The 27,679-nt window shown below is 42.4% G+C and overlaps 1 protein-coding gene and 1 long non-coding RNA gene across 3 annotated transcripts in view; one reads left to right on the plus strand and one right to left on the minus strand.

Annotated features, from left to right (window-relative positions):
• The window catches only part of LOC308199026, a 40,539-nt gene extending 13,080 nt beyond the window's left edge, over nucleotides 1-27,459 (plus strand). The window contains exon 2 of the long non-coding RNA XR_013954349.1: nucleotides 3,553-27,459. This is a non-coding gene — a long non-coding RNA (uncharacterized lncRNA). The remainder of the gene's footprint in view (nucleotides 1-3,552) is intronic.
• ATF6 (activating transcription factor 6) overlaps nucleotides 1-27,679 on the minus strand; it is a 78,537-nt gene that overhangs the window by 15,581 nt on the left and 35,277 nt on the right. For both annotated transcript variants that reach the window (XM_080602389.1, XM_080602388.1), the window contains exon 15: nucleotides 2,362-2,446. In XM_080602389.1, the coding sequence (XP_080458515.1) occupies nucleotides 2,362-2,446 (85 nt within the window). The remainder of the gene's footprint in view (nucleotides 1-2,361; nucleotides 2,447-27,679) is intronic.

Consider the following 27,679-nt stretch of genomic DNA (forward strand, 5'->3'; position numbering starts at 1 on the left):
TTTTTGCCTTGAAAATGAATAACTTACTGTTATTGCTTTTTACAATATTCTCTTAAATATTCCAACTACAACTTCCATTGTACTGAACGCACACACACACACGTCTATTACAAAGTTTTCTTTCGAGATTTGCCATCGGCTGAAAAGCACCAGTACTGCTGGACTTATATCAAGTTTTCCCCCCAAGAATTATGAAAAACGTTTCGAACTACAAACCAAATTCTGTTTTGTACATGGGTGTAAAGAATCAAACAAACCTTGCAGAACTATGTCACTAACCTCCATGTCGAGTCACACAAGACAGTGACTGACAACTCGTTTCATTTCCTGGTCTTTGCCCGCACTTGTTCGCTCCCCACTGCTGCTGGTGGGAACTGCTCAACTGAGCTAAAGAGTCTCCAGCAGAGCTCAGAGGGCACTCAAGAGATCAAAGCACAATCAGAAAAGGATGACAGTCCTGCTGGTAAAAGACCGTCCAAGTTGTTCAAAATGTCCTCTAATGAACTGTAAAGCTGTTTCATGTTTGCAAAGTGTCATGGGTAAACTTTAGCACTCAGATAAAATTAAGATCCTGTCGAAGAAAGCGAGTGAAGTAGTTCTGAAAAAGATTCAAAGCAAAGGCCATTTCACTTGTACTCCCTTCACCTCGTCTGCCAGTGGCAGTGAAAAAGATTTCCCTTCTTCCACAAAGACCTGTCTGAGGCATGAGAAAAGGCAGGAGTTCTTTCACTGAAAGTTTTGACAGTTCCGCGCAGGGAGACCCAGCCTTTTCCAGCAGCCAATTCTCCGCAGGTGGACAAAGAATTAAGGTGGGCCTAAAAGCAGAGCAGACAGCTTGGAGAAAAGCTTTGCTGTCAGCGAACTTCCAGATGCCTCTTCAGGACATGCTCAGTCCCTGCAGAGGCAGGATAGGGTGGAGGAGCAATGTTCTCAAAGGAGAGAAATGGGTTCGTCCCCAGGCAGAACTTTTTAGGGAATAGTCTCCTATCAGTAATCTACTAATTATCAAATTAAACATTATGCCAAGGTACCCACTGCCTCTTATGTATCCTGTAATTTTTTTCCTAACACCTGGCTGAGTGTCACAGAGGAAGCAGTGCTTGATGCCATTGTTTACGCAATTGCTCTCCTCGTGTCTGATCCATTTCAACACCTCTACCAAGTCCCAGGACATTTTTTATTTCCTGGATTTTACTGATGTTCTGAAGAAAAATCCCAAAGAACTCCAGTAACTATAATTTCACAATGTTTCATTCTTAATAAAGGGTAAGATTTATCACTGGATTCTGATGTGTATTTTCCAAATTATATTTACTCCAATAACTGAACAGCTATCTCACTTAAGACTCAATAACATTTTAAGAATAAATACTTTGTAAATTAGAAATAGGGTTTATTCTCCAAGTGATAAAGTTCACATTTGCTTGTGATAATTCAGCTCAGCCAGAAAAGGATTTTTGTAACAGACATGAAAAGGGAGTTTCAGACTGATAAATGCCAAAAATAATTCTGATACATCTAATAAAAATTTCCCTAAGATAGCTGGTTATATATTATCACTCTAGACTTACCATACTGTAGTGCATGGGAAAACAATAATTATAAGATGTTGCAAGCCCGAACTGATGTGTTTGTTTGTTTATGGAAATTTATGTCATCGGACAATGTTTTTGGCATGCCTGAATTTGACAAAAACATTTGGGTTTATGATTCACTTGTACTGTAAAGCATGTATTAAAAAGGCATTACAGTGTATAGATAGTAAGCAAAGTTTGTACTGTCACAAGGTTCTTGATGCATTTGATGACTGTGACAGTGTGACAGTGACGCTGTCTTAACTTGGCAGTTCCTCATCGCATGAATTAATAACATATTTGCACAGTTCAAGTCATATCTCTCACATGGGACTAAAATGGAGGTCAAGAACATTTCTTTTCACTAACAAGCTTGTGCCTTTAGTACAAAGCTGTTTTCTCTGTTTTCTGCGCAGGACAGTCTCCAATACCCAATGCAACCTTTGTAGCCACCAAGTTAGAGAAGCTAGATCATATTCAGGTAACTGGAATCAGCAACGTATACATCACCAGGACTGGATGGCATTACCACAGAGTCCTGAAGGAGCTACGGAGAGAGACTGCAGACTGCTGGACAAGGCACGAGGCCTCTTGTGACAGTCTGGGATGCCAGGCACAAATGATGTGCTAGTACCCCTTTTCCAGGAGGAACTTTGTCAACTACCAGTTTGACTTCTTTTTCAAAGCTGTAACAATGTCCGCTTAGTCTAAGCTTGGCTTCCATACACAAGTCAGGCATCTCTTTGAAATTATTCTCCTATCAATCTCTTTCATGTTTTGCACTTACCATTGATGTTTACAGCTGGCAACACTATAGACATCTTTGGTCTTCTGGTCTTGTTATGTGTGGTGGCTGGCAATAACAGGTGGTCCTGAAAAACGGGGGAAAAGATGTGTTAAATCTACCCTGGAAGCATAGAGCTGGGAAAATTCCTTTCCATTCTGTGTTACAGGCATTCCACATAGAAGTATTTATGACAGCTTAGCAATTTCAAATTGTTGAGAGAGTCTTCCAAAAGTCACAGCAGTTGCTCATGCTGTGCAACCAAAAAGAAATCCCTATCGCATGCAGCAGAATATGAAAAGGCCTTGATCATGTGGAAAGAGATGGAAACTACTATTAGGCCCTAGTTCAACAGAGTACTTATGTATATGATTAAAGTAATTGAACTCGACTTCAATGATATTTAAACATGTGGTTAAGGGCTTTGCTGAACTGGAGCCTTTACTGGCAGTGCTGTCTGCTTTCTATATAAATATCGTCTTGCTATATCTATGGCAAGCTCATGCCACATGCCTCTTGCAGCAGGGCTGTATCAGTTAGGGCTGTGATGGGGTGTGAAATACGAGCTCTGCTGACAAAACCCACCAAGGAAGTCTGATGGCAAAGCTATGCTTTGGAAGTTTATTTCAGCTGGGAGGTGGATAGGTGCTGCCGTAGGACAAAAGGGTTCAAACTGTCCCGGGTTTTTAGCAGCAGAAGCTGCGTCTGCAGAAGCTCCAGATGTGGACCTGACCTGCCAGGAAAAATGCAGCCTTTCCTCAGTTCTTCTTGCTAACTGTTGCTGAACTCACATCACTCAGCTTGTCATCTGGGAAAAGAGGGTTCATACCTTATTGACAGAACTAACAGAGCATAAAGCGTTGGTGCAGGCATCTCCCATGTTGTTGGACAATGCTGATCAAAGGAAGACCACTGTATGAAAGGGAAGCTTCCCAAGCTTTTCAAAGATTAGCTGCTCTGACAGAAGGTTGCTTCACCACCTCCTCTCAACATGCAGCGGGCATTGTGAGGGAAGTACGTTTGCTCTCTCCTGGTAATTAAGTGCAAAAGACTGCGTTGATATAGTCGACAAATTCAGTTTAAATTCCTAACTCAGGCTCTAAGTGAAACAACTCTGCCAGTTGCAAAGTATCTTTCCCAGGCTCCAAAGAATGAATTCAAGGGTTTATTTTCCCATGTGTTTGTCCCTCTCAGTCCCAACAGCTCCAAATTCACCCCGTGTCACTGAGAAGAACCAAGCCAGCAGGTGCCACCACGTCAAACACATGGAGACAAACTCCTTAAGAAGTTTTTGCAACTGCCAGAAAAACAGACCTGAACATCTGCCTTTCACTTCTCAAGATCCAGGCATCTATCTCACATAGGTAAAAAGCAGACGGAAGTTTGGTACTTTTATCTTATTTCGTGCTTTCCCAATTGTAAAACTCCCGTGGTATTTTATGAAACTGGCACTCAGAAACCTTACAAGCAGCTCTTCAGCTCCCTGGGTAAGGCTAAGAACAGGCACACAAACGCCTTATGCTTCTGGACAAGGTTTTGGTAGACTGAATTATACTTCCTTCAGGACACAGCTGTTAATTTCTTAATTTCAGGAGAACCGTTTTTCCCATTTTAGTATCTAATCACTCAATTGTTATGTCTAAGATTCAGGGTACTGAGTTACACACAAAGTTAGGTGTTAAATATATCAAGATATTCTGTAGATATTGCAGAAATATCACTGCTTTTCCCCACAAAAAAAAAAGACTGACAACAAGAAAAAAAAAACGACTTCAACAAATGAATATAATTAAAACCATCTTGGTACCAAAATTATAAAGCCACTCCAGCACAATTCTCAGGCTACATGTGTAATTCCCATTTCATTCCTGAACCACTGAGATTAACACAACATTCAGTGAGACAACAAACTTTTTTTCAACCAACTTAAGTTTTTTCACTGAAAAACTGCTCTGAAATTCGATGGGGCCCACGTCTTAAGGGAACAGCCTGAAGGTCAGATGCCCATTAGAAGTGCAGTTTGTAACAAAGCCATGATTTGAGGACTATTTTTAACACTGCTTAAAAATGGTCAGCCTTGTCTTTTTTATTTTTTTTCAATGCTTCTGAGAGTCCAAAATATTATTACCTGGCAAAAAACAAGTACTGTACAGAGAAATTATTAGAAGTTACTACTATTTTCTGCTAACTTACCTCAAAATCAGTAAATTAATTGACACAACTTACTTTTGTTTCTAATGGCACCTTCATTTACTGTATGTGTAAAATCTATTAAGAAGTAACACGCAGACTTTACAATCAGAGTCACTCTACAGAAATAAACAACAATGTCATGACAAAGTTACCAAATTACTAGATAGCAACAAAATAAGGAGAATTCCTGATTTTCCTCCTACATCATTACCTTCTTGGCAGACCTTTTAAAAAATCTTCCAGTGCAAAGCAGCAGTTTGAAAGCATAGGTAGAAAAATTGAGATAATCCAGCAGAGGCTACCAAGCTGGTCAGAGGTCCAGAGTCCACGTATCTGCATGGAGAGGCAGAGGGAACTGGGCTTCTGCCTTCTTGCACTGAAAAGGCTAAGGGACAACCTAACAAACCTATGACCACCAGAAGAGTAGCTATAAATATAATGGAAAAAAGCCTTTGGTGTGGTGCCAAACAACTTACCAGAAAATAAGGTGTAAAATTCAGCTTTCTTATTTCTGCGGCAGCTAGAATCCATGTTTTTAATACCAGGAATAGATTTAATCTCAACTAATTTTACACTTATGTGAATTATTTTTCGAAAGCTGCGAAGAAGAAACCCAGCAGATAACCACTATCTGCTCTCCTTCCTCATAGTTCTTGAAACAAAATGACCAGATGACCAAGCTGGTTTTTGCTGATCAGTCAACTGAATGGGCTCAAGCCCCTTTTGCAGGGCTGGTACGATCCTGTGGTGGCAGTCGGGGGGAACAAGGTCACCCCATTTCGTACCCTGAGTCTATCCCCATTTCGTACCCAGGGTCATGCAGCTGGCTCAGCTGAGTGGCCCACACCTGAGCTATTTCCCCTTAGCTTCCAGATTCTGAAACGCCTCCTGAAACTACACAGCACAGCGGTACATTCATGTACCAACTCACCTGCTACACCACTCTTTTACTGGTACGGTTTGAACAGTATGGGAACGACTTCTGCTCCCCTAGCAGACAGCGAGACAATGAAGTCATTTCCACTCACGTTTGTGCATCCAAACACGCTTTGGAGTTGCTGTGCAACTTCTCAGTGTTTCAACACCAACTTTGGAGAAGACACACACAGAAAAACCCCATCAGTGCTAAGTCCAAGCTACTAGCGGGAGCTAAAGTCCAAAATGCACAGATTGTCTGGAAGTTGAATACAGCCCATCTCTACTACAAAGAGCTGGACAGGTTTTTAGTTCTTTTTTAACCTGGAGTTAAGGAAATTGATCCAGCTCCCTATCATCTTTAATACGCGGGACTGTCCCTCTGACAGTCAGTCCTAACTTGCAAGGTACGATGCAGAATATCATAAATACTTTGCCTACAGTTTGGTTACCTACAACATTTTCCTGAGTCCAGAAGACTTCAAATAGTCTACAAGTTTTATTGAAAGTAATACCTAATTATTTGTATGCAACATAAATGAGTGTAAAGTGATTAGAAATAAATCAGACATTTAGAAACATAGTGCAAATGCATTTCTAACATGTAAAACATTTTGTCCTGTCCTATCTTATTCCGAAGTATGCTGAATTGCATCCCATATGCCATCCCACGTGCATTCAGGGGAATGTGACGCTCTTACTCATCCCTAATTTTAAACACTAGACAAAAATATCTGAAATTAAAACACCGTTTGTGATATTAACACATGGCATAAAACTGAAAATGAATAAAAGCAAATCCTACAAGTCAGCATCTGGCCCATGAGCATGAACATCAACCAGAGGCAAAATAAATCACAGCTATTACCCAACAACAGATGGCTTTGGCTTGGGCCAAGATTTGCACTTAGATGAGATGACAATTTAAATAGACGATGCAGACCTGAAAGTGCTGGCATAATGACTGGAAAAATATCGGCCTGGAAAGACAATATTTCAAGCGAGCCCCAAGCTTCAGCATTCTCATTTTGCTTTTGATCATCTCTACAGTTTGGTGATATTGAAGCCAGATGAGATGTACAGATAAATATAGATATGGATAATAAAAATCCAGCCACAAATGCATTACCTTAATTTATTAAGTTGGGATACAGAAACACATTTTTTTCCTGGGGGTAAAATCTGAAGTTATTTGTTAAACTTCTGATAACAATCACATTTATTAAGTCCTTGCAATCACAAAGCATTGAGGGCACTATATAATTAGGATATAATTAACCAGAGTTGCAAACATTAAGAAATTAGGTACCCCTATAAAATGAATATCCTCAATGAATCTTTTTGCTTTTTTGGCTATTTCAGTGTCTGCTGATCTGCTTCTGGACTCAACAACACATGGAACTGCAATAGAGATTTTACGGCTTCTTACGTATGATCAATGTTGTCAAGGCTCTAACAGGGATTAAGCTTTGGAGCCTCATGTATCTTTAACCCCACAGTCAACTGGCAAAGGAAAGCCTCATCCACTGTGCTAGAATATTCCCAAACTGGCTGTTCCTGCAGCTTCAGCCTGAGTTGTAATATGGGTGGTTTGTTTCTCAATGTACCTACTACCTAGAGATGCATGACAATTTGCAGGCATCCTAGCCTTCATTTAAAAAAAATCATCTCTAACTCTCACAGTTACAGAACAGAGAGTAAATATCATCACCGCATACTAGGAAGTTTCATTAAATGCAGGAAAAACATGCTAATCCAAAGACCTTTTAATTTATTTTTGTTAAGCTATCATCATTTCCAAAGCCGGACTCTTGGCTTTCAAATGTAAAGAACTGGCAATAGTGCTCGGTTTGGGTTTTGCAATGCATGTTCCATCAGCAATGCTGCACGCAGCAGCAAGCGCTTCCCAGGGGAGCAGTATGCCACATAATTACAGGCAATCTATGGAGCTCCTCCCCCATTTCTGTCTGTTTGAAAGAAACAACCATGAATTAATGCTTGCAGCCTGCCTGTGATGTCGGAAAATAATATTGGTGCTATAGGAAACATTTAGAGTAGAGGTACATGCATTTCTGGAGTATCCGAGTGGCATGGGACACAAAGGAACAGATTTCCAAACCACCAAGGCTCTGCACTCTCAGTATGAGCTGTGTTTCCTGCTACCCCTGATGTGATTTTATGGTCAAATCAACTCCTCTCGAGTTCTCTTACCTTCTTAGCTGACGTGCTTAGGTATGGATAAGTATTTTTCAAAAGCTTTTTCAAGTGTCCTGCACAAAAGCATCACCTACCCAAAAATAATGAACACAACTTGATTTACTTTAACTTGAATTTACTTTAACTTGATTTACTTTATTACGGTGTTTTTAGCACATCTGCCTTTGTAAGCAGTGGTTGTCATGCTGTTAACAGGCAGGCCGTGCCTCTGACCTTTCCCTGCTGGTTTTGGGCACGTACCCTGCAAAGGGTAGATGTGCTCCACGTGGAAGCTGTGACTCCTCTCCTGTAAGACAGACCCTATCTTTGCATCTCTCTTCTCACAGACTTTGTTAAGATGTTCAGATGAGCCCAGCCCATTAGAGATCCATCTCCAATGAACTAATGACATTGTTTTCAAAAACAAGTGACATTTGTTACTTTACAGGAATAAAAGCTCCACAGAGACTGGACTAAAATACCAAAGGAAAACCTTAAAGTGCTGTTCTCGTAACTTGCCTTGATGAGGAGGTTTGATCTTTACCACTGCCTTGGAAATGAGCAATGTGCTAGAATATTGCAACTGACAAAGCCACTGCCAAAGCGGAGAGGGCAAACAAAGCCAGGCGCCTCGGCATGCCAAAGGGTACTCTGTCCAGACAGCTTTAGAAGATTTCTGACAGTAAACAAACATTGTAGCTGGGCATTTGTTCATCTGTTTATGACTAACAGGTCTCCCAGGGAATCCTGCCTCAATCTCTTCCAGCTTGAATCTTCACAACTGCGATTCTCAGACCGTATTACAACTACTGCCCGTGCAGACTGAAGAGCTTCCCACATCCGACTCAAGTGCTGGCAGTTCCCCAAAGCTGCTGAGGGTACCATTTTCCTTTAATCATGCTACTTTTATTACTGCCCAGCATGTCCTGACAGCTTAAAAGCTTATCTATCAACTATCCAGCCACACCTAGTGATCTCAAGATGAAGCAGATACAAACCAAGTGTTTATTTCACCACAAAAGCCGTGCATGAAATCCATGTATCATCTTTCATATTTTTTCTGACATCTGCAGGGATTTCAGGTCAATGAGATGAGACTGGAACTTCTTTAGAGCTACGCTTTTGGCCACACAAAGCCTGTGAGATTAAAATGTGCTTCCACAGGCCCCAAAAGCTACATGCAACCTCAGAGACGGCCCTGGACGAGCCCTTAGAGGAGCTGGAGTGTTAAAAACCCTGAGCCGACAGCGGGGTTGCTGGGAGAGCTTTGCTTTCATCTACCACAGACTTCACACTTTCTGAAAATTTCAGAATAATTGCTTCAGGCTGTCTGGCTGTTGCCTGAGATGTGACGTTCACGTCCTGATCTCCTAAGTAGGCCATCAAACCTGCACCGAGCGCCATTACAGTCCTTGGCATGCTCGTCCTGACTGGGAAACCCTAACTGGGAAGCTGGAACCTGGTCCTCCACAGAGCCACGGCTGAACCCCAGCTGCTCTCTGGGGCATGCTTCTTTGGGCTCCAAAGGAAGCTGTTCTCGAGCTTCCTTTCCAGTAAGTTCTAGAAGGGAACTTCCTGCAGCCTACCCATGGCCTAAGGGCTGAATCTCATTTTCCTCAGCAGTTCCTGACAGTGCCAAGCACATAACGAGGCCCATGGTGTAAATGAGAATCAGGCCTTGGCATATCTGTTTCTGGTTTCCTCTGTCTGTTCGAAGAACAACTGAAGAGGACGTGTAAGAAAGTTTACAAATTTGTACAGGAAGTGGCTGTATAATTTCACTATTGATTTGTTTGGGTGATGGCAACCATATGGTGTCCTGAGGATACACCACAGTGGATGCAGCAGTGGTCCGCCTAAAAACGCCAGCAGTTCCTGCAATGTTGCTTTTGCTACCAGAGGACATTAAACAGGGAGGTCACTGTAGATGGGAGGGCGCCTCCGAAACTACTGCTATCCTACCGGTGCAGTCTGACCCTCACATCTGAAAAGCATGGGCATGGTTTTAAGAGAAGCTAAAAAAAGAGAAAACCAGATAAAACCTTTACACAAACCACATAGCCACATTATTTGCCTGTTATACCACAAACCGTGAAAGCTGCACTGTTTTTAAAGTTGGGGTGTCAGCGTTTCGTTTTTTAACGTTTAGAAACCCCAGTGAGCCCATCACGGATCCTTACAGAAAACATACGACATGCAGAGATGTGGATGGGAGCGAGTGGAAGATGGGACAACGACTGCAAGGAATCCACAGAAAACCCGCCATAAAAACTCACAAGGTCTTAGCCTCTCTGCACCAGTTCTTGACAGCTCACCCTGGGAGGCCACAGCAGCTCTACTGTTTTGGGTTTAACAATAACAATTTAACTTAATTTGAAAGCGTGCTGGCTCTCCATATATTAAATTGAGCTTGGCTAGCACATATTAACACAGACTGATTTCGCAGTATGCTAAAGAATAAAGTTTGTAACTGAAAATTCAACCCCCACACCATAATCGTAGAATTTAATCACTTTTCTACATTTTAAGTCTATTTTGAGACTGGGAGGTTGCGGGGGGTGTAGAGAAACTGTCCCATAACAGGAAGGCTCCCAGAAGCGGTGGGAATGGAGCTTCTTTTTCTGCTTTTACTTCTGCCAGCAGCGCTCCTATTCACATCAGTGCTGTTCCAGTCCCAGTGTTTCTATGCACAGGTGGTTTGTACAGCTTATTCACTGCAAGCAGCAATGACGTGATGAGATATGCTTTTTATTTAAGCATTTTACCAGAAATAACTCAATCCCACGGTCAATAAAAAGTCCTGTAGTATAAGGTTACACTTTTCTGACATTCCCAGACAATCTTTTACAAATAACACCTAACTGTGATCTGGAACACCTTCTGGTCACTATCCCCACAGAAGAGAGGGTGGCTATCCAGTTTAGTTCCCACATGAGAAACCCTTTAATGAAGGGATCTTTACTGCCTTTCATTATCAACTGTGCTACTGCCAGATGTGATAGGGCCTGGGCTGCAAAAACTAAACTGACTGGGAAGCATCTCACTGTGAACCAGAGCCTTGTGAAAATCCCAGAGACCTCAGGGGAATCAAAAATTTACCCTATTACAAGCCTCATTTTGAGGAGTTTCTTCCACTCTCTTCCAGTGGCAGCACTGCTGCACATCCAGGAGCAGGGCTCAGCCTTGAAGGTCAGCACAAAGCATTTGTGCAGTGTTAAAGAGAAACAGGGGCCGTAGATCTCTTCTGGATTAAGAACTAAAAAGGTTATGGAGACTAACAAGGATATGGAGACCTACTGCGAACTGTCCTCCCTCTGCAGTAAACAAGGGGAGATAGCAAACATTACTAGAGCAAGAACTACTACTTTGTTCTGTCCTTTCACCTTTTGGATTGAATTTATGCCATGTTACCTCAAAGACCAAAAGGAACCTAAAAGGCAGAGGGCAAATAAGGTGACCTCTTTAGATTTTTAAATGGGCTACAAGTATCTCACACTTATACATTTAGTCAGATCACCTCTCCAGTACCTCTTGACTTCCAGAAGATCCAAGACATAACAGCAGTCAACATATGCCTCTACTTTAGAGCAAAAAATCTCTTCAGGTATAAAGACAGAGGACATGGTTTCGCAATGACTCGAGGTTAATTATGCCTTCCTGCTGCTGAAGCTGTTCCCGATTTCCTCCTTCTGCTTGTCTTGGGCTGGGCATTCAATCACTGCCTGAAAGCTGATGCTGTCCTCCACTGACTCCATGGAAAGCCAATCCATCTTGCTAAGATGGAAATAGGTGGTGTGTACATACATGACACTTTTCCCTACCTGCCTTCCAGCTGCTAGCTGTTTTCAGTTACTGCTTTAGAGGCTTCCTAACAAAGATGCAACTTTCACATATTTAGTAGCTATTAATAGATTTCTATTACATGAACGATCCCAGTCTTACCTTGAATCCATGTAAATTCATAACATCTACATTTCGGCAAGGCATTCCACAAGTCTACTTCTATTATATGAATCACTTCCTTTCCTTTGTTTGAACCTGTGCACTACTAGCTTCATTTGCTGCCCTTTGTCTCATTTGTTATCCTACTCAGTTCCCTTCAGGTAGAAGATCAAGTTTACAACTGAGAAAGCAAGAATAAAAATGCAAGAGGGTCTTTCAGTATTCCTGCAAAGTTAGAGAAGACCAACACAACAACTTTCTAATACACAACGGAACATAATACAAAGTATTGCTTAGGTAAACCAAAGGTGGCTGTAAAGCAGATGTCACATAAAGGCGGAAAAAAAAATGATACAACATACAGTTTTTCTATTTTCATGGCTTAAAATCCCTTTATTCAACTTCTACCGCCAAATAGAGGGAATTATGCCTTAAAATAACATCGAAATACTCTGATAATTATTAGTCTGATAGTATAATCTGTCTAGTGGCCTCTGAGAGAGAACTGCTGTCTGCCTTCAGGAATCAGAATATAAGCACGCTTCCAGAAGCCAGGCCAGCTGACCTTACGTCCCACTGAAATATCTGTCTTAATCCGGTTAACACAGTGACACCAGCTGCCAAACGGCCATCTATTCTCAGCCCTCCCATTCCGCTGCAAATCTGTCCTTCTGTAATTTCTAGGACAAACCTGCCTCATTTCTATATGAGCTTTTTGAATCTCACTTTTGACTTGCAACACGTCCTAAATAGGAGGCATGAGATACTATCAGCATTCCTGTGTGAATATGAAATACCCTGGGAAATCACAGTTAGCAGAAGCTATATTTTTACCATAAACGTACTTTTTTTTTTTTTTTTTAGTTTTGACTTTTTTTCTTCCCTTAGAAAAGGTATAGGAAAGAAAAAAAACAAGCCCTTGTGAACAAGGAGGGCACAGAACAGACTGGACAGAAATCCAGCCAATTAAACTTTTTTGCAGAACTGCTTTGCAAGGCCCAAAAGTAAAGAACAATGCATGCATTTGCTATGATGTAATTTTGGTTTGGCAGCAGATTAAAAAAAAATTCCTAAACGCAAAGTAAGAGGATGTGAAGAACAGAATTCTATGTTTAAGTAAACAGTTTTGGTTAAAATCATATTGAGAGATTTTTAAGACTTGAAAATGCTTCGATTAATTTGTGTGTTATTTGTGGAAATTACCCGAGTTTCAAGACTAACTGGAAAAGATATGTGTATATGAATGACTGACTCCATTCTGTGCTTCTGTAAGACAAAAAACATCCCAGCTTATACTAGTTGAAGAGCTCTTCTTATGTTTGATAAGGATCAGATTTTCTTCTAAAGGCTCTCTCAATCAACCCAGCATCATAACGTTTAAAAAAAAAAAAAAGTTAGTTCTAAGTTATCCAAAAATGATGTTTCTCTGCCATTTTGTGCCCTCCTCGTTAGCTGTATAAGCACAGAAATGCAGTTCCATACTTCCCAGTTGAGTCTGTCAATTATCTTTGTAGATTTTACAAAGCTGTAAGACCCAAAAGGAATTAATTGTTTTATTACTACTACCCATAAAAAGATATTCCCCTCCTTCTCTAATTCACTGCAGCAGAGCTCTGCTTTTGCATAGCATCTGCAGGCTATTAGTTTTGCAACTGCAATCTGTAATTGCAAAAACATGTAATTTAGGTAGGGCATGTGAATAAGGTCCAGGAAAACCAAAAAGGATATAATCCAGATTCTTTGCTTCTCTGACAAAACATTAACCCAAAGTTTCTATATTTGCTCGCGAGACCTCAGGTCTCCTACTGAAGACAAATTCTGGATTCCCAGAATTACTGCCCAAAATGAACACACGTGATACAAACTAGAGTGGGTTATGTTATTACCAACAAACACCTTTTTTCCGCTGCTCTGCCTTTGCAGCCCAGCCACATAAAGCAGAGAGCCAACCAAAGCTCAAAAACAATGTGGGTTTTATGGACATGCTCCTTGGATACAGTACCATGAGATGGTTCAGACTGTAAAACCTGATCTCTCTCTAGACCAGATTCTCCATGAAACAGAATTTGGATGAGTAAAAGGAAATTTATGTAAGGCTTTCTCTAAATGTTGGATGAACATAACACTGGGGTTCAAAATCCATTTGCTAACGCAGCTGTGCTCTGCTTTCTCATTCTAATAAGTTCAAAGGACAGCAAAGCATTCAAATGCTATGTGGTGAGATCTCCATCCCTGGAGGTCTGTAGAGCCCACCAGACATGCTACAGCCACCCTCACCCAGTGCTGGTGACAGCCTTCCTGCACCCAGGAGAGGGGGACCACAGGGATCTTCTAACCAGCCTTTCTAAAATCCATAAGGATGTTTCAAATTTGGAAGAGTCTCTCATTATCATGCTTCTACATTACCCTTTCCCTGTTTTACTAACCTGCAGCCCACTCATGAAAAGTACTGGAGAAACACTGACAGCAACCAGGTAGGGAGAGCTGCTGAAGTCTGCTCTGGGACTGAACACTCATCGGACAAAACAATTCCCTTTGAGAGCAGAAGATGCATTTCTTATACAGCAAATGTGCCCACACATACAGCTAGTCAGGAAAGCAAGTGAACTTTAAAACCTTAACCAGAAACAACTGTCCAGTAGCGTCAAAACCTTAACATTTTTTAAATGAAGGCAATTAATTTGATCACGTTGTGTTCCATCCTAAATCATGTGGAACAAAATCTACCCCTGGTTTGAAATTACTGTCTTTTTGAGTTCTGCAGCAACAGCAACAATTTTTCTAATATGGTTTTTCTAAAAACAGTTCTTTAGCCCAAATACTGACTGTCAGCAGATGCATTCTTGAGCTGAACACCTAGCATGGGATTTATCTCAGAACACGTTTTTCTGTCTTTAAAAAGGATATGTATGTCCTTTGCAGCCAGGTACTGGATTCAAATAGAGTTCTGGACTCAAATATGGTTGGAGGGGATAAAATTACACTTGGCCAACAGCAACTTAAATCTCACAGTCACTGGTGGTGCATATGGAGGAAGAAAGAAAAAAAAATGAAAGCAGTGAATAACACAAAAACAGGAATAGCTTTCAAGGCTAATGACAAGAAAGAATAGTAACAGTGTGAATTAAATTCTAGGTCAAAAATCACTGGTCAAAAGGATTCTAGGTCAAAAAACAAATAAATGCTAGGTCAAAATCATTATTAAATAGACGCAGTTAAAGTTGCCTAAAAAGCATTCCAGTCCTACAAGTGAATTTCTGCCCTGTTGAAGGTTCCAGTCAACAGTGAAACCCAGATCTCACTATCACAGGGTGCTCTCCTCTATTCTCCCTGTTGGACTGTCCGACAGCAGATCCCTCTGATTTCTCTACAGGAAACGGTTTCCCCCTCCTTCCACATTCTGCCAAAGCTGAGTAGAAGCGTGCCTTTAAATAATCTCCATCAAGGCAGGTGCCACTGTCAAACCCACAAAAACAAGACAACCTAAGAGACAGAGGAGGGAACGCAACCAGACAACAAGGAAACAAATGCTCTTCCCAGCCAGCAGCGAGGCTGCATTTTTCCTTGAATCCCCTAGATTTACCCGGAGATCCGCAATGACTTCAGCTCAGACTTGGGTGGGTCTCTGTACGTCTTGGCAGCAGGGACGGGCGAAGTTCCTGTGCCGCCGATGGCTGGACGGTGGTCTGGCACACACGGGCCAGGGCTGGTGCTCCCGATCCAAGTTGTCTTTTGTTTTTCTTAAAATGTCGGATCAGAGACAGCAAGGTTTTAATATCAAGATTCAGTGGGCCACATCCAAACTTGATGGCAGCGTTTTAAACTGTGCAATGTGTATTGCATTACAAATGCTTGTTGGAAAGATGTTTCTCATTCTGCAGATCCCAGGATATCTCTATAGCTGATGATTCATCAACTATTCATAGTTTCTTCTAATTAAGAGATACCCAGTATAATAACGTTAAAGAAGCTGTCACCTCTGTTACTAATAATCTTAGTTAAATAAAGATTGTAAAGATGAAGTTTCTTTTCATTTTTTTTGCCTGTTGGTTTCCTCAACCCAGCCTGATGAGCTCCCTCCTCTTCAAGTTTGTAGCTGAATTTCACTTTTAAATCCCAATTCTGAGTCCAGTTGCTGCCAAATGCCTGCTCTGTTTGAAATTCTAGTATTGCTGAAGAAGTAGTAAATTGGCTCTAGAAACAGACTTCATTTTATAAGAGGAAAAATGTTTATAAACATTTCTTAACATTTTTCCCCCAAAACAAAAACCTGAAACCAAAACAAGAACAAAATCTGATGGAAAATAGCCCTTAAAGGCGTAAATAAGTTACGGAATTAAGTCACACTTGGTGGCCAAAAGGATCTAGATGCCTGACGTTGGGTATTCCTCCTTAATCACCCCCAACCTACCTAAAGATGCCCCTTACAAAGTGTACCCCAGACTAGCTGAGCATGTCCCCCCGGCAGCTGAGCTGCCTGGCCCCTCATGGCCGCCAGAAGTGGAAGGCTTCCTTCTCCCTCCCTCAGCCCTCATGCCCCCCCTGCCAGCCTCCGGCAATCGTCAAACTCCTCTGCGAGCCCCCTCATCTCTGTAAGCAGCAGAGAAGCAGCTAAACTTCACTTCAGCTTGTTTTTCTGATGGCACGATAAAATGGCTCCAAGAAGGACACAAGAGCATGCAAAACCAAGGAGATACCAATAACAGAAACTTTCTGGTGGTGACCAACTGCTTAATAATCTCGCCGGTATCACTGGAAGCAGCTCATCCAGCTAGGGAAGAGAAGAAATCCTTTTTTGAACTGTGGGGGGAATTCACACAAGCCATCAAAACTTACAGCACGACGAGGGATGCAAAGCACCATACACTTTTCACGGCCAGAACAGCTGTTACGAAAAAAGCTTTCTCCCATGACAATAGATAACTTGGATCCAGTGTGAAGCCTGACTAATAAAAGGATAAACGGGGTTTGATCCCAGGGCTGTAAACCGGTGCAGGAACGTCGCACTCCTCGTCCGTCTCGTGACTGCGCGTGTGACTGCCTGCCCGTCTGCTGCAGAACCTGCCCGAGCGAGGCCACGGGCACCAGATTAAAGAGAGCGAGAGGTTGGCTTTTGGAAGATAAATACGCAGAGAGATGCTTTCTTGCACACTGCTCAAAAGACATATCAAGCTATAGCAGTCTGGGCCCGGCGGTCCCAGTGGTACTGCTCTTCCTGGAGAGGCAATGTGTTTTCTTCTATCGGTACTTGCCAGCTCTTAACCACATTTAAAACATAATGGCTCAAGCAAATAGAAGCCTTTCATCTCCCCACTTAGGGGGAGATTAATTTTTTCCAGCTTTAGCTGCTTGACAGAGTTGTCTAGGCTCCCTTTAAAATCTACAGAAGGGAGGCACCTCCAGAAGGAAATTCAGTCCACATAATGGTAGGTGTTGGGGATAGGTGGGAGAGACTAGGAGGGGCTTTTCCGTCACCATTTAATGCAGAAGGAGCTCTGCACAGTGCTTGAGAACCTGTGGTGCCTGGGAGGGCATAAAGCAGTAAAAGCAGTCTGAAACAATTTAAGAAAAACACTCAGGCAAACCAAACTAAATTTGGGGAGTGTGGACATGGCACTGAGGGAAGTTTTGCCACTTTCTGTTCGGCACTGGTGAGTCCATATGTGGAATAACCACGTAAAGTTGTGGGTCCCCCTCTCTCACTTCAGGTAAAGATGCACGTGGGGAAACCGGAGAGGGGCCAGCAGAAGCTGTCAAGATGGTCAAGGCCTGGGGCGTGTGGAAGACGAAGAGACACGAAGGAAGCTGGGCTGGTTCAGTCTGGTGAGGAGGAGGCCTGGGGCCAACCTAGGAGCAACCTACAACTACCTGAAGGGGCCTGCAGAGACAACGGAGCCACACGCATCTCTGTGGTGCTGAATGACCCAGCGAGGTGCCGCAGCCATGCGCTGTGCTTTGGGACGTTCAGACCCTCCCTCAGCAACAAGTCACCACGGGGGCAAGGGGCCTCCAGCCACGGAGGGTCCCAAGTCCCACCCAGACCACCCCACGTGGTCTGACCTACAGCTGACAGCACTCCCGCTTCGGTCTGGGCACCTCCAGAGGTCCCTCTGGCAAACCCTCCTGTGATTTTGGGAACGTTCAGTTTGAGTGCACTTGTCAGTGAGTGAAAAACTGAATGGCAATACTGCCCAAGATCGCCAGTGGATTTTTTCAAAATCCTTTATTTAGGATTATTTAGAAACTCCACTGTACAGGGAGGTGGTGCCAGCGATGTCAAACAAATAAATGGCTGCATTTCGCTGCCTTGATCTGCACACATCTCACTCGACACGTGCTACTAACATCTAGAACCATGATAAATACTTTTGCCTTTAAGTATTCTAATTGTGTACACTTTCTTTGCAAAAGCAGAAGCCTCAAGCTAATTTTAATTTTTTCTGCCAATATCCTGCAAAATGTGATGCAACCATATCAGAGAACCGCAGAAGATGTGTTTTTATAAATATGGGTTTTAAAAATGAGACATCCCATTTATAACATTTCACCGAGTGGCTGGAGATTCCAGCTTTTCTAACTCTTTCAAAACACTGGAAACTTTTAAGTCAAAAAAGGGCTCTACTGGAATTCCAATCACAGAATAAAGATGTGAGGAATGATACCCAAGTTTTTAGGCAAGTAGGTACATCGGTGTACTCTTAGGCACTGAGATTATGAATGCTATTGCAAAATAACTGATCCGACTCTGTGGATAACATGAATTGCATAGGCACATCTAAAGCTATAGATATTCTGCAGCGTTTTATCATCTGAACCATGCTCCTGTCTGAATCCTCCTTTTTGTTTTTACTACCATAGTAGTTTTAATTCTACACAAAAATATTGAACATCTTGGTCTCACCATGATTTCTGCAAAATAGCAGAGAATACTGAGCACCTTGACAGGAATTAAATCCCAGTCCTCTCCTCAAATGCAGCTGGAGGCCCATTCAGCTTGTCATGAACTCATTTAATACGCATTGTCTCCATTCTACCTCCCCAACTCACCGATGAAGTTAAAAGTTAATTCAAAATATACCATCTATTCTACTTTTACCTTACCCAGACCACCAGCTGCAGAAGAAAACATGAAGAGCTTGGAGAACAGGATACGTCTTAGACGTGACTAACATCACCTGATGTACATCCCAGCGGGTCACTGAAATTCCTGGTGATTCTGGAGCTTCTGAAGGTTCTGAGAAGTTTTTGGCTGAGTTTCATGACCAGTTCCCACACTGCTATGAAGATTTCATGTGTAACTCATCAGACCCTCAGTGCGAAGGGAGGGAGAGAACAGTAAAAGCCTCATGCTACTTTGTTCTGGTGGATGTGCTCTGTTTCATTTACCTTCCTGCCTACCCTTTGAACCTCTCCTGGCTCTACAGAGCCACCCCTGACCTGCACAAAGACAATGTGAACTCAAGGCAGTCCCTGAGCTTCAGAACATTTCCCTCTATCCCTACGATCACACAGAAATGTGTTTATAAGCAGATGTAAAGTGCACACAGTCCTGGAAAACCTGCACATGCCATTACTGGGAGGGAAAGACAGACGAGGAACACAGTAACTTACCGTTCAAGTGGTCAAATTCAGTACTGTAATTTCATACAAGCCAAAGTACCTGTAGCAAGGCTTCACCAGGATATTTTCCAAAAGGAAAAGTGCTACGAGCAGATAAAGGTGATTTATAACAGAATCAGACAAAATGTGCCACAGCCGAGGTTCAGGGCTCTGGGTTTCTTTTCCTTCTTTTAATCCAGATCTGTCTTAGGCCTCTATTTCCTATGAAAATTAAGTTACAGGAATCGACTTTGATAAACAAATAGGTAAGTTCTTAAATCAACTACTCGGACTTGGAGAGACTTGTAAATTGCAAGGGCTGTCAGTTTTGAGCCACCTGAAGAGGTCCTGAGCCTGCAGAAGGACAACGGACAGCAATGATTACACCTGCCAGGAGACAGAGGAGGGACAAGACTGCTGGAGGGAATTAAACGTGGATTATTCAAGAGCATACGGGACATTGGGGCTGTTCTCCCTGAAAAGGTCTGCACAGTTATTCTCCTGTTCACAGACATACACGTGCAAGATAATGAGAAGGAATCACATATGCTTTTTTACACACATTTGTTACATCCTTTTGACAAATCATATTGTTGTGGGTCAAATTCCCACCCTGGACTGTCAGGCCAAACTGACATAAAACAACGTGACCCAAAGGGACATACCCTGTCACAAGGCTGCAACAGTCCTCCAACCTGGCTTAACAAACACTCCACCTTCAGCATTTGCAGTAACGCCTCTGTGTTTTGCCTGAACCCAAACAGTTCCTTTCTGTATGTGCAAACATAGTTTTTTACCTTTCTGTATTCTCCAAGAGCCACAATTAACTGCCTCTGATAGAATTTTACACCAAGAAAACTTGTTGTATCTGCCTGTTTTCTACAGACGACAGCACGCTTACATCCCACTTTATTTTTATACACTTTTCTCTACGTTGGCTCTTCAGAAACTGAGCTCGAGAAGTTAGGAAACTTCTTGCCTACATTGGATGCGGCACCTTGGTTGTCTGCCGGGGAGTTACAGCTCACAGCTGGTAAGCAAATACCAAACAGATGGTTTAGCAAAAGCAAAGAGAAACCCACAGTGTATTTCCCTGACGTCAAGGAGATACCCTTCTGGAGACGCAGGCCTCAGACTGCCTGAAACAGCAAAATGGTTCCTTTCCAACCCCAATTTCAGCAATCAATGCCCAGCGATTAGTTACTGAGCTCTTGATCCTGGTCAGAAACTTCAGGTTCGAGCACTCAGGACTGTTCTTAGGAAGGAGAGCTAGGTACGGATTCCCTGGGAAGTTTAAACAAGGGCCTCCCAGGTGCTAACAAGTGACTCAACCCAGGAAACTCCGCTGGCCAAGGCTTCGTGGAAGGAGCCATCAATGAGGAACAGCTTGGGAATGTCCATTTCTGCAGTCTTGTAGGAGAGTATTGTTTAATACACACACGCCTGGCTGGACTTGAATCAAGAGAAGATGGACAGTGTATTTTTCTTGTACACAGGGAGCTCTTAATTGTGTAAAATTTAATTTTTTTCCCCCTCATATAAGGTACTGCTCTTTGAGATAGCTGACACTTCGGACCTCACCTTGGGCAGTCATGAAACCACGGAACAACAACCTGTCAAGCATTGCCATGCTTAGTGGGGCTTTGCTAAACAAACTGCCAGAGCAGAGGTCCCCGCGATTTAACACACCAGCCATTTCTACCTAGGACTCCTGTGGTGCACACACCCTGAGTTAGCCGTTCACATGCCCCTCCTGCATAGCTCTCCTCTTGCTGAGAAGTATTTTCTAGTGCCAGATTTATTCACTGATCTGCTTGCCATCAGAACACAAAGAGAATTTCCTGAGCAGCGGTTTCCAGCATGAAAGATTTCTCATCTTAGCCCAAGATATTCCCAGTTCTGAACCACTGATCCAAACCCGGAGTTTTCATCAACTGTGCTGGCAGAAGTGGAGTTTTCCAACGAGATGGCGAGGAGCGAGCCACACCAGGCATCAAGCGCACGTTCTCGTTCTCATACCCCTTTCTCCACTTTAACTGCCAGGAGCAAAAGTTCACCCTGCTGGGAGCTGTTATGGAAGTTTAATTTAAAAGAATTACCTGGATGAGAAGCTGCAGGTAGAACATACATATTCAGGACTCTCTAAAAGAACTTCCAGCTATTGTGGATACGATTTTGGAACAGAACTATCCTGCAATAAAACAGAGTGAATAAAAAAGATCGCAGCCATGGAAATGGAACTGCTGCCTTCCAGGATTCACAGAAAGGAGATCTGGATGCCAAAGAGACTACTAGTTCTTCTTACCCCTTTATGAGAACTAAGTGAGTTTCCGCAGCCTTTGTCTTTCCATCACAGCAGATAAGCTACAAGCAACCAAGAGTCTCAGAAGCAGAAAACAAGTTTTACGTTTTGGTCACAGTTTCAAAGACAGTTACAAGTTTTAAAACGGTTTAAAGATAAAAATGTACAGTTCATTATATCATGTGTCTTGTCCTAGGAGTGCATCTGATTTAAAAATAAAACCTGGAAGACTCAAGTGTTCTGTTTGGTCCAGTGGGAGGTGGCGATAATCTGTACACACTCATAATAGCACCTGGGCTCTTGATTCAGAAAATAAGCTTTGTGTGCTGTCCAGCTAAAAATCTGGCAAAAGGACTGATTCAAACTGGAAGCAAATAACTCCACCTGACCAAAGTTAACTCTAAAAGAGTTTCTAAGACTTTAAACAATGCTCTCAAATGCAATACTGTAATCATGATTAACATTTGTTAGAAGGTAGGATTTCTGCTGTGGACACAAACTCTACACTTAGGGAAACCAAGCACATCTGAATTCAGCATGTTTTAATTTTATAAAGACTCTACCAAGGGCTGTCAGACAAAAACTGAAAACAATCAGAAAAAAATCAGTGCTCTGAAGCTGTGAAAGCATGAAGTCCAACTAAGAAAATAAGCATGGATATTGCAAGGTGCTCTCTGTATATACTATCACTGAAGGCACATGAAAGACCATTAAGGTCATTTTTTCACCCAGGAGCTTGTTCCTACTGAACACTAAGTCAATGCCTTACTGGGTGCTGCAGCTCTGGAGTCGAAGGTACCATTTATGTCTTCAGGCAGTTAGGGCTCTGTCAGCATCAATTCCATAATTAAATACTGCTACAGATCATAAGCAAGAGCCCATCATTCACTTCTGGGAACTGCTCAGAATAATCTGAGCCAAATTTGCCTCAATGAATGCAAATCCATCACTAAAGAAAAAGGCGTTACTATCTGGCACTATTAAAATATTACTAAATTTGGTCTTTTTCCTGAAAAAGGAGAACGGCTTCAGAGCTGCATTTCCTCTGCCAGCTCTCCTTCACTGCACATTACTTGTTTGTGGATACACTCATGTTCCTGCACGCTCTGTTGTTGGCAAGTGCCCGTTCCCTGCTCTTAATAAGAGATACTGCTGTCACTTCCTGCACCGAGACAATTCCCACTTTATAATCACATCTTCCTCCCACACTTCCCAGTTATACTTCTCTATCCGATGTCCACACCAATTTCATAAGCAGTGGGTCTTTTACAGAGGCTTTCCAAACCCAACAATCTTCCTCTATTTCTTGCCCACAACTCTCTGCCTGTCAAGCATGCAGCACATTTTAAATAAATGTATGCTATTACTGGTCACATCTGTCTGCAACCAGTTTAGGTTTTGGAGGCATTTTTTGCAGTATGTTCTATTTTCACTGTAATTATCTCCAGTGTATGTTGTCCTTCCAAACACTAGTTTAAAAATAACAAAGTATTAGTTAGGCCTGGGACATATGAGGCTGAAAGAAGTTCAGTGACGGCATTAATATGATTCATGAAGTTCCAGCAACCATACAGAATGAAGACAAACGAATCAAGACTATGCACACAAAAGTCAAGAGTGTCTTTTGGCCCATGCCAGACATATTTGAGTGACTTGCTGTCTGTGCTTATACATCTGTCCTCAACACCGCATTTATTCTCAATTTTATGTGGAGGACAGCGAGGTTCGACGGGACCCCAAGGAGACAAAAACCAGAGTGATGAAGACCTTGCTTCCTAAACGCCTTGGAGAGCCAGCAATGGAACAGACATCTCCAAATGAAACAAAACCCCACTTGATGCGACAGGCATTACCTCTCTCCGCAGGAACGCTTTCTGCATTCTTGTCCTGGTCCTCCCGACCACTGTTTGCATCCGGCTGAGCCAAACAGCTGCTGCCCCGAAGAGGCTACGGAGCAGCTGGTACTTGCTGGCTGCTCCCCTTTGGCTTCCACTCACTACATCCAAGGTTCCTCGTTGCCTGGCTCCTTCTCTTCCTTCGTCTCAGCCTGCTCTCCTGGATGCTAGCCCTCTAAATCAAATGCCCAGCCCTTGTTTCTTCACCCTTGGAAGGGTATATCACAAGACAGGAACAAAACTTTCAGGCATTGCAGGGTAACAGCAGTGAGAAATAAAGAAAACTTCGCAAGCTTTGCTGGAAATACTGTAATGCACTGACAGAAACGTTTTCTAAGGAATTGCTGGCCCTTATCTAGAAGCATAAAACCCCCTACTTTGAACTTCCTGTTACTTAAACTTGGAGTTGTTTTGTTAAGCATGTATTTTGACAATCCCAGGATTCAAGTAGCGCCATTTACACTGTGTAAACCAACACACATTTTTAGACTTAAATTTAGATTATTGTATTTCTTTCTAGAGATTTTTAGACTAAGCAAGAACAGCCTTAAGATGCTATCAAAAGCAACATTTCCCAGCTGAGCATCTAGACAACCTCCTTCTCCACCTCTAAGTCTCTTTGCCAGTCAGCTCTCCCCTGCTCCCTGCCTACCAGAAATATTTCACAGCAGGGGGATGACAGTTCAAGAAAGGCCAAAAAGCAAGCGTATTTCATGTTTTCAGAGGGTTACGTGGGCTTTGGGAGAATAATGTTCCAACACGGAAAGAATCCACAGTTCAGCTAGAAAAGAGGGAAGCAAAGTGTGCAGCAGGGCAGGATTCATTTTCACTAGTGACACTTAGATGAAAACAGGAGGTTTTCATAAAAGATTTTCCAATCTGAAAGTCAATTGCAGCCATAATTTGACAGAGGTCAGCTTGCTAAGCTTCACGGCACGATGAAGCACAATCACACACACTGCCTGCTTTCTCAGATTTTTTTTTTCCCCAAAGAGACAAGGTCTGGCTTCACAAAGAAGACGGGCTAAAGGGTGACCTTTGCTTTGAAAATGACAAGCAGTTTTATTATGGATACTATGCCCTTAGCCTAGGCTCTTTCAGCGCATATTATTCTCAGCTTCTGTATACTGTATAGGACAGGATCTTAAATTCCTAGGTCAAAGTCATTTTTTCTCTCAACAGCAAAGGTCAGGTTCCCCAGGAAAAAGAGGAATTTGTAAAAATCTTTTGAAAAACTGCATTTTAACTTGCAGCAGTTGCAAATCCACAAGACTCACACTTACAAATTGGATACTTTGTCTTTAGGAGCAGCAGCACTCTGTGAGTCTCGTTTTATCTGAGTCAAATTAAATGCGAGTCTGCCTTTTATCTGAACATGAGACCAAGTGATACATCCTTAGCCACAGAAATACACAAAAAGAAGAAAACTGCATGTTCAATAAAAACACCACCCACTGTCAAATGTAACAAAATAGGAAAACAGTATATGTTTGGAATGAATTTATGGCTATGAAATATCATATGAAGCCAACTTACTACAATGCAGTTTTGCCTGCAAGACGCATATGGCATCAAGTCTGCAACGAACTGCAACCTGTCTGAATAAATTCCAACTATTGCCAAAACTGTGTAGCACAGCAAACTACTACCACACAAGCATTTCAGCAAGGCAACATCTTTCAGCAGCAGCGCTTTGGTCCTTCACAGGCGCTTACCTGATGACAGAACAGAAATGAGTTCTAACTGGGACGAGGAACAAGGTTAGGTGACACCTCAAACAACCGTTCAGGTTATGCTTTTACTGTGCACACCGTTCTGCCACTGGGAGACCCAGGGAACATCGCAGCTACTATCTGAGCTTTGGTTGCCTTTCTGCAAAGCAGGCACAGCGCAGAACTTCTATTTTGAGATCATGTTGCACCACATACATCTCTGCACCATTGGAAATGTATGGTCTCCTCTCAAAAAAAAAGCAATTAAATTTTTTTTCCAACATATTGTAATCCTTTGCTGCCTGAAAGCAATGTATCATTCCAAATACAATTAACACATCACAAGATTATTACCCACAAAAGCAAAACACAAATCAAGTATTTTTATTCCTAGCACACTGAGTGTTCACACAAAGATACTGACAAAGAAAGAACAAAAGCTACGATTTATATTTGGTGTAATTACTTCAGTGAAAACTTGTTGCAGAACTTGAGAAATCCTTAAATGTTCATTCCAGATGTTGGTTTTTAGGACCAGAAATTCACATCGTCAGATAAAATATTTATCTGAAGCTCTACGGTTTGTGTGTCACGGCACTGAAACAAATTGACAAAGAGAACTTCTGGTTTTGTTGAAGTTGGTAATGGCTTTGCCATTGATTTCCATAAGGCCAGCATTGCCCTTGCTCTAACACATAATAACCAGAATCAAATTATAATATGCATTTTTTACTGCAATATACTGTAAGACATTGTATGTGCACTGTTTAAATGTAACTGGCAAACTTTGATACCAGGAGACATCTGCACTTTGAAATAAATAGAAAAAGCAGCGAAAGGGAATGTTAGTGGCCTTCCTTAATGTAAGTAATTACACTGTTACCCTAAAAAATGTCATTGTCCTTAATAAGCCCACAGTGATGCCAGCAAAGCGTCGCTGATGAGAGACTCCCAGGACAGTGAAATCCACTGCTTAACCATGGGAGGCCGAGGGGACTCTGACCCTAACCACACGAGCAGCGGGGGGATGTGGGGCAGCATTTACAGGTCAAAGTAAATTGGAAGGGATGTTTTCTTCAGCTATTTACTTTACTGCCTTTCAAATTGTTAGCTACTCGTGCTTTTAAAAGCAGCTAACATTGGCCAGAAAACACATGATTCTCCTCAGCGAAGTTCTGTTCCTACATCCCATTTTCTTCTCCTGCCTTCTGTGCTCTATCAGCAACGTTCGCCCTCTCAGACCACGATACCAGCGAAACTTCCCATCACTTTCACAGCAATCTTCGTGCAGTTATCTGTAACTTGGAACCATCAGCAGCAGAAAAATCCATTCCTACATATGTAAGTTAGCAAAGTAACTCTAGAAACAATCTCAAGGTCTAAATACTCCGTGGCAAAACAGATGGGAGCTCTGAGACAGACCAGTTTCTGTGACAGGCAGTGCCAGGCCCGCAGGGTAACCGCAGCGGCAGCCAGGTGTTCCCTCACGTTACGTCAACTACTTTGAATTTCACAGCCATGTTCCACGGGGATTTTAGAACAGATCAAGCAGATTTGGTGTCACAGATGTCAAAGGGCAGAAATCAAAGGAGTTGGCAGAGCAACAGACTCTTAATTCTGTCTCTGAGACCTGGGAGAAATGGAAGGAAGATTCAGCACCAACTGCAGACGCCGACACGCTTCAGTGAGGTGACAAACTTCCCCTTGGCCCCCACTCCATCTGGTGACAGCGAGGGAAAGCTACTTAAAACATGACAAGTCAGGACCGCGGTTCTTCACCCCAATCGCTGTCTTTTCCACTATGAGCAATGCTTTCAGACATTTCTACAGCTCACTGTACCAGAATGAGGTCTCCAGCCCCATGCCATTCTCCTCTGGCTAGAGATAGCAGCAGAGCTCAGTTTGTCACACTCTTTTTCAAACGTTCATGGCAACTTGCTCTCAGTACTCACTGCACGGACCTCTCAGCTCTAAACAGACTCTCAAAGTCAACCCAAAACATCACAACTTAGACCCATGCTGCAAACAAATGCCTTCTGAGTGCTGGAGTGTCTGGGGACAGCAGAGGTGTGCATGTGTATTATGGGCAGTGCGCATTTTGGTACATTTCCACGTGTCAGTTTCTGCAGTGCTAAAGGAAAGCTGAACACAAGGGCTTCCTAAAAGGTAAGTAATGTGAAAAAAAAATGAAATGAACGAGTTAATATCTGGAGAAATAAACCGTGACAAGCCCTGGCTACAAGGGACGTTAGCTGCTGAGGCCTGGCAGAGCTGGGAGACAGCACTGACTTCATTCAAAGAATTCATTGTTTGCTGTCAGCTACGTATTTCTTGTTAAAAAATGACATTAGAGTCCCCTGGCAATTGCAGAAAAACAATTTTTGTAGTCTCTCAGAGTGAAAGCTCTTCTTCATATATGGGCTTGGTGGATCTGAGTACTACTTTATTCTCCGCTGTCCTCTTCAACAACAACAACCAACCAACAACAACAACAAAACTCCAACTGTGATAGGCACACCTGCAAGCCTTCCAATGCAAGGAAAGAAAATAAAATTGGTGAGATCATG

This window comes from Anser brachyrhynchus (assembly GCF_964034855.1).
Source record: "Anser brachyrhynchus genome assembly, chromosome: 8".
NCBI classification, from domain to species: Eukaryota; Metazoa; Chordata; class Aves; order Anseriformes; family Anatidae; genus Anser; species Anser brachyrhynchus.